Source organism: Dreissena polymorpha, chromosome 4 (genome assembly GCF_020536995.1).
Source record: "Dreissena polymorpha isolate Duluth1 chromosome 4, UMN_Dpol_1.0, whole genome shotgun sequence".
NCBI classification, from domain to species: domain Eukaryota; kingdom Metazoa; phylum Mollusca; class Bivalvia; order Myida; family Dreissenidae; genus Dreissena; species Dreissena polymorpha.
In genome coordinates, this window is record NC_068358.1 from 29,070,025 (window position 1) to 29,077,739 (window position 7,715).

Sequence of the window (7,715 nt, forward strand, 5' to 3'; positions counted from 1 at the left end):
TCAAAAACTAGGTCACGGGGTCACTTAGTGCGTTTTAAACATTGAGCATGGTGTCCGCTCTCTAATTCAAGTAGTTTTCATCCGAGCTTCACCAAACTTGGTCAGAAGTTGTATCTAGATGATCTCTAGGACAAGTTTGAACATGGGCCATTTTTGGACCAAGAACTATTTCACGGGGTAACTTAGTGCGTTTTACACATTCATCATGGTGCCTGCTCTCTAATTCAATTAGTTTTTATTCGATCTTCACCACACTTGGTCAGAAGTTGTGTCTAGGCCAAGTTCCAACATGGGTCATGGCAGGTCAAAAACTAGGTCATGGGGTCACTAAGGTGGGTTTTAAACATTGAGCATGGTGTCCGCTCTCTAATTCAAGTAGTTTTCATCCGATTTTCACCACACTTGGTCAGAAGTTGTATCTTGATGATGTGTAGGTCAAAAACTAGGTCACTGGGTCACTTAGTGCGTTTTCAACATTGACTGAGCATGGTGTCCGCTGTTTTTGTGAAGACAACATGCAAAATATTCTGTGTCAATGCGGCATGTGGGGGTATTCGTCATGTCTGTGACAAAGCTCTAATTATTCATTATTTTTCTTACAAAGGAAACAGTTTACATTGACCTAAAATGTAGTTTTCTTTCATTAGAATTGATGTCTAATGAATTATTTATTTATTTTTTGCTTTTACTATTAATTTTTGGAATCAAGGCAGGTGATTACATTTGTATTCCATGTGGTAATGCATAAAAAACCTCTTATAAAGGCAAAAGCGCAAGAATCTAAAAAATGTGTGCAACACTTATGCAATAAATAAGTTTAGGCAGTAAAGTTGGATGTTTAAATTTTTTATCAAAATCAATTTGGCATTTTTATTTTCAGGCGTTCTAAAATGAAAGCTGACAGGTACTGTAAATAGTATTGAATAATTCCAAGATGTCAAAACTGTGGTACTACACTTCATGTCTTGCCTTTGCAACCAGACAGCACGTATTTCACAGACCGCCGGTAGAATTAAAGAATGCTGTTTGAGCGACCCTTGTGGGGAGAGATTCCTGTGAACATGTTGATCACATGTGATATATAATTTGACAGAAGCTGACATAATTCTTAGGTTCTATATCGTGGAATTATTGACTATCAGGTTGATTGAAATTGTATCGATAATTCGATTTTTTAACACATAAAAGAAATTATGAATGAATTTCTACTCTATCCGCTAATGTTCCGTATTGCTTTTCTACCGTGAATATAACAGCCAAATTGCACTGTTATAAGGTCAATACATAGAAAAGCCACATAACATTCTGATAAGGTCAGTGATTATAACAGCCAAATTGCACTCTTATAAGGTCTCTGAATAGAACAGCCACATAACATTTTTATAAGGTCAGTGAATAGAACAGCCACATGCCATTCTCATAAGGTCAGTGAATAGAACAGACACATTGCAACCTCATAAGGTCAGTGCATAGAACAGCCGCATAACACTCTCATAAGGTCAGTGAATAGAACGGCCACATAACATTCTCATAAGGTCAGTGAATAGAACAACCACATGACATTCTTATAAGGTCTTTGAAATGTGCTTTTTATGTTTGATTTTCGTTTTGTATATGTATCTGTGGATAAGGACAAACAAACATGTCTTGACAAAATGGAACAGTTTCCAATGCATACTCCTGATTCATGTATGTCCAGTTTTGTATTTACTGACTCTACTTAAAAGAAAATATCTTTGTTTAAAATTGATAGATGTGTGTGTTTATTAACAACTGTATTGACAGAGTATTTATACAGAAAATAACATGAACATAATGTTTTCAAAGCGGTATTTTTTTATCTTCAGCATCTCCGTCACCGACTGTGAAAATAAGATATTTTATGTATAAATACCATAAACTTTAATGTCATACATCATTGGCATTGTCTTTCCTGTCTTCGCTGTACATTAAAAGTGTGTCATTTATGTTATATAGTTAGCAAAAATTGTCTGCTTAGAGAATTATCCACGTTTTGAAGATAAATTGAGCACTGAACATTCACAGTCACTTGAGTTTAGATAAAGTCATGTGGGTTTTAACAATGCTTTATGTGTTTGTCCGAGCTTGTCCGGTCTTCAACTCCATAATTAATCATTCTATCTATTTTACAATAACTAACCACAAATGTTTACTATGAATGTAGGGCTTGTTGCGTGTAACAACTGTATGAACATTAATACTGCTGGTCTATTCACACTGGATTTTTTTTAGATACAATTTGGGGCTGACATTTAGGTCACGTATCCAATCTTAAAAGGTATTCAATTTTCCAAAACGACTTGCTATAAGCCGCAATTGCAAGGTGTATTTTAATCCAAAATATCTGCTTATCTTCATATTGAGTTCTTTGAGTTGATAATTTTATTGAAAGTGACCAAAAATTGCTTTTACTCTGTACGATTTCAAACACAACCATAAACATAAACATGACGTAATATCGGTCACTTGAACGGTCAATGCAAACATTTTGGGGGTTTAACCGGTTCAAAGGTAAAGTCTTTCCAAATATGAGCAAGCGTGTTTATTACTCTGAATATTAGGTTTGATGGTTAACATGAAACTGTTTTGTTAAGTGCCATGATGTAAATAATCATTTTATTGCTAGCACATTTTCGCACTGATTTAGTGTATGACAACCTTTACAATCACAAACAATTTAGTATGGATGAAGCATATCTTTGGCGAACTGTGTACCTTTCACGCAATACAAGTTACACTTAACATGCTTTGTTAAACCATTTAAATCTCTTCAATGACATGATGCTTTTTAGCTCACCTGTCTAGAAGTGACATGGTGAGCTTATGTGACCGTGTGATGTCCGGCGTCCGTATGTGTGTGCGTGTGTCCGTCAAAAATTTGTTTGTGTAGACAGTAGAGGTCACAGTTTTCATCCAATCTTTATGAAATTTGGTCAGAATGTTTATCTTGATTAAATCTGGGTTGGGATTGTATTTGGGTCATCTGGGGTCAAAAACTAGGTCACATAATAGGTCAAATAATAGAAAAACCTTGTGTAGACAATAGAGGTCGCAGTTTTCATCCAATCTTTATGGAATTTGGTCAGAATGTTTATCTTAATGAAATCTGGGTTGGGAATGTATTTGGGTCATCTGGGGTCAAAAACTAGGTCACTAGGTCAAAAACTAGGTCAAATAATAGAAAAACCTTGTGTAGACAGTAGAGGTCACAGTTTTCATCAAATCTTTATGAAATTTGGTCAGAATGTTTATCTTGATGAAATCTGGATTGGGATTGAATTTGGGTCATCTGGGGTCAAAAACTAGGTCACTAGGTCAAAAATTAGGTCAAATAGTAGACAAACCTTGTGTAGACAGTAGAGGTCACAGTTTTCATCCAATCCTTATGAAATTTGGTCAGAATGTTTATTCTGATAAAATCTGGGTTGGGATTGTATTTGGGTCATCTGGGGTCAAAAACTAGGTCACTAGGTCAAACACTAGGTCAAATAATAGAAAAACCTTGTGTAGACAATAGAGGTCGCAGTTTTCATCCAATCTTTATGAAATTTGGTCAGAATGTTTATCTTGATGAAATCTGGGTTGGGATTGTATTTGGGTCATCTGAGGTCAAAAACTAGGTCACTTGGTCAAATAATAGAAAAACCGTCAACAATTTGTTTGTGTATACAGTAAAGGTCACAGTTTTCATCCAATCTTTATGAAATTTGGTCAGAATGTTCATCTTAATGAAATCTGGGTTGGGATTGTATATATTTTGGTCATCTGGGGTCAAAAACTAGGTCACTGGGTCAAAAACTAGGTCACTAGGTCAAATAATAGAAAAATCTTGTATAGACAATGGAGGTCACATTTTTCATCCAATCTTTTTGAAATTTGGTCAGAATGTTTATCTTGATGAAATCTGGGTTGGGATTGTATTTGGGTCACCTGGGGTCAAAAACTAGGTCACTAGGTCAAATAATAGAAAAATCTTGTGTAGACAATAGAGGTCACAGTTTTCATCCAATCTTTATAAAATTTTATCAGAATGTTTATCTTGATGAAATCTGGGTTGGGATTGTATTTGGGTCACCTGGGGTCAGAAACAAGGTCACTAGGTCACATAATAGAAAAACCTTGTGTAGACAATAGAGGTCACAGTTTTCATCTAATCTTTATGAAATTTTGTCAGAATGTTTATCTTGATGAAATCTGGATTGGGATTGTATTTGGTTAGTCAGGTGAGCGATTCAGGGCCATCATGGCCCTCTTGTTTTATTTTGTCTGTCATTTCTAACGGAATGTTATTTAGATGAAAATTTCAAGGCTGTTTAACAGGCACTTTATTGTACTAGTATTACCCTTTATTGCTGTAAAGACATTATAACATGAAAGACCTGTTGGTAAGAGGATAGAAGAATTATAAAAAACATTCCATATGAAAGAGATGTTTAATGACGTGGACAGAGGAAACAGGACAGCAGTTGACACATTTTATTTCAGCAGTTATTTCTTGTTTGTCTTTTTCCAATAACAAATTAACATCAAAAATGAAAACATATTCAAATTCCAATAGTTACACACGTTGTAATAATTGTTCTATAACTGGAAAAAATATGATATTGTGGTGAGAACTCACTTTGCTGGAAAGGTAACCAAATCAAAACAATATCTCATATGCAATATTACATATATGCAATTTTACCTACTTAGCATTAAAGTAACATTACTATTCAAAATCAACGAAAATTTCGTACAAGTGTTCGTAAAATAAATTTAACCAATTAAAAATCAGTGTTCCTTATGGCAATTGCCGAAATTTCAACGTCAGATGTTGTCTGGTAAAATAGATGTTTGTAGATACAAAATGCTCGTTTTTAACCAGGTTTTCCGAAGGAAAAAACTGGTTATTAGATTGGCGAATGCGGGCGGGCTGGCTGGCGGGCGGGCGGAACAAGCTTGTCCGGGCCATAACTTTGTCGTTCATTGTGAGATTTTAAAATCATTTGGCACATTTGTTCACCATCATGGGACGGTGTGTCGCACGAAAGAATCACGTCAATATCTCTAATGTCAAGGTCGCCACGACTAAAAATAGATTTTTTAAAAAACAAACTTACAAAGGGGGTTAATTTTGTTTGTACATTTCAAAAGTTCAGTTTGAGTTGTCTCCCTTTATCAGATTTTTTTTCACAATGAAAACCTGGTTTTGTGACAATTTTGTCCCTTGTTATTATTGTTTTGCATATCTATTCATACGACACCTGAGCACTTAAATGGTGTTCCTGTGTCGTATGAATAGATATATTCGCGGGAATTAATTGTGGCCACAAATAAATAAAAACGAGCATTTTGTATCTACAAAAATCTATGTAATCATACCACATCTAGCGTTGAAATTTTGGCTATTGCTCTACGGAACACTGATTGTTAAGGCGTTAACTTTATTTTACGAAATACTTATCGAAATGTTCGTTGATTTTGAGCGTTATAGAGACTTTAATTATAACAGCTAAATACTAACAAACGCTGCATTTTTCATATATATATAAGTTAGAGGACAATAATTTTGTATTGATAATATTGTAGGTATGCACAATGTAAATTAACTGTATATTTTATTTGCCAAAAACTAATTATTCTCAAAACAACCTTTAATAGCATAAACAAGTATTTATAAAAGGGTTACATTATCAGTAATGATGAAATATTTTCAATTATCAATTTTTATTTAGCTTTGAAGAAATGTATGTGTCAATCCACAGAAATTGCTTTACATAAGCCTAAAATTGTCAAATTGGAAATTTGTCATTTAATATTTTGAAGTATAGTAAAATGTTATTTTTACTAAACAAACAGTAATACAGTTATGTAAAATGTCTTACCTGAAGAGGAATAAGAACAGTGTCTGTCACAATTTATGAAAACAGATATTTCTTTTGCTGCTTTGTGATTTTGCATGTCCTGATAAACTAAGTTTCCTGTCAGGTGTAAAAATGACAATAAGACATGAGAAGTCTAACAGAGTGCAGGATCACAGATAAAAGGTCCACATAACATTGTCATAAGGTCTGTGAATAGAACAACCACGAGACATTCTCATAAAGTCTTTGAAAAGCGCTTTTTTATGTTTGATTTTCGCGTTGTATAATTATGTATTTGTGGATAAAGTAATATCATTAGTTCAGTTAATAAAAAAAGGACTTGCAAACGTGCTTTGACAAATAGAAACAGTGTCCAATGTCCTGACTCATGTATGTCAAGTTTTGTATTTATGGATTCTATTTAAAAGATGGATCTTTGTTTAAAATCGAAAGATGTGTGTGTTTACAACTGTACATTTTTATTGACAGAGTATTTATACAGAAAATAACATGAACATAATGTTTTCAAATCGTTTTTTTTATCTTCAGCATATCTGTTCGAGACTGTAAAAATAAGATATTTTATGTATAAATACAATAACCTTTCATGTCATACTTCATTGGTATTGTCTTTTCTGTCTTCAATGTACATTAAAAGTGTGTCGTTGATGTTGTGTGTTTGCAAAAATCGTCTGCTTATAGAATACTCCACGTTTTCAATATTAATTGAGCATGGAACATTTACAGTCACGTGAGTGTAGATACGGTCACCTGGGTTCTAAAAATGCTTTGTGTCGAGCCGACTTGCAAAAAGCTCAATGTAACTCTCAGAATGGTCGACTTTAAGTGTCAGTCACAGTCTGTTCGGTCTTCATAATTCATCATCCTATTTTACAATAACTAACCACAAATGTTTACTATGAATTTAGTGTTTGTTGCGTACAGATGTATGAACATTAATACTGCTGGTCTACTCACACTGGAATTTTTGGGGGATACAATTTGGGGCTGACATTTAGGTCATGTATCAGATCTTAAAAAGTACTCAATTTTCCAAAATTACTTCCTATAAATCGCAATTTCAAGGCTTATTTGAATCGAAAATGTCTGCTCATCTTCATATTGAGCTCTTTAAGTTAATCATTTTATTGCATTGCAAGTGGCCAATTGCGTTTACTCTATATGATTTCAAATATAAGGTTTGATGGTTTATATGAACATGTTTAAACTCATTTTATTGCACGCACATTTTCGCACTGGTCTAGTGGATGACAACCTTTACAATCACAAACAATTCAGTACGGATGGCGCATATCTTAGGCGAAGTGTGCACCTTGCAGGCAATACACGCTCCGTTAAACCATTTACATCTCCTCAATGACATGATACTATTTATATTTTGTCTAAACTTGAACTTGAAATACCTGTTGATAAGAGTATTGAAGAATTATAAAAAACATTGCATATGAAAGAGAGATTTTATGATGTGGACACAGGAAACAGGACAGCAGTTGTCACAATTTATTCCAGCAGCTATTTCTTGTTTGTCTTTTTCCAATAACAAGCACACCTGAATCATCACAAATAAGAACATATTCAAATTCCAATAGTTACACATTTTGTAATAATTATTCTGTAACTGGAGAAAATAAGATATTGTGGTGAGAACTTGCAATGCTGTGAAAGGTAACCAAATTAAAACAATATCTCATATGCCATATTACCTACATACAATATTACCTACCGGTACTTAGCATTAATTATTACAGTATATTAAATCTTCGTTTTAAACACGTCGTTTACTTTCGTCAAGGTCGGTCAATCCGTTATATTAAAACAGATCGACAC

General features: G+C 33.9%; 1 protein-coding gene across 7 annotated transcripts in view; it reads left to right on the forward strand.

Annotated features, from left to right (window-relative positions):
• The window catches only part of LOC127880320 (protein FRG1-like), a 34,384-nt gene extending 27,904 nt beyond the window's left edge, over positions 1 to 6,480 (forward strand). For 3 of the 7 annotated variants that reach the window (XM_052427699.1, XM_052427701.1, XM_052427700.1), the window contains exon 8: positions 881 to 6,480. In XM_052427699.1, the coding sequence (XP_052283659.1) occupies positions 881 to 917 (37 nt within the window). In that variant the 3' untranslated portion in view covers positions 918 to 6,480. The remainder of the gene's footprint in view (positions 1 to 880) is intronic. The other 4 variants (XR_008049511.1, XR_008049512.1, XR_008049513.1 and 1 more) reach the window with 4 other exon arrangements.
• Positions 6,481 to 7,715: the final 1,235 nt, after the last annotated feature.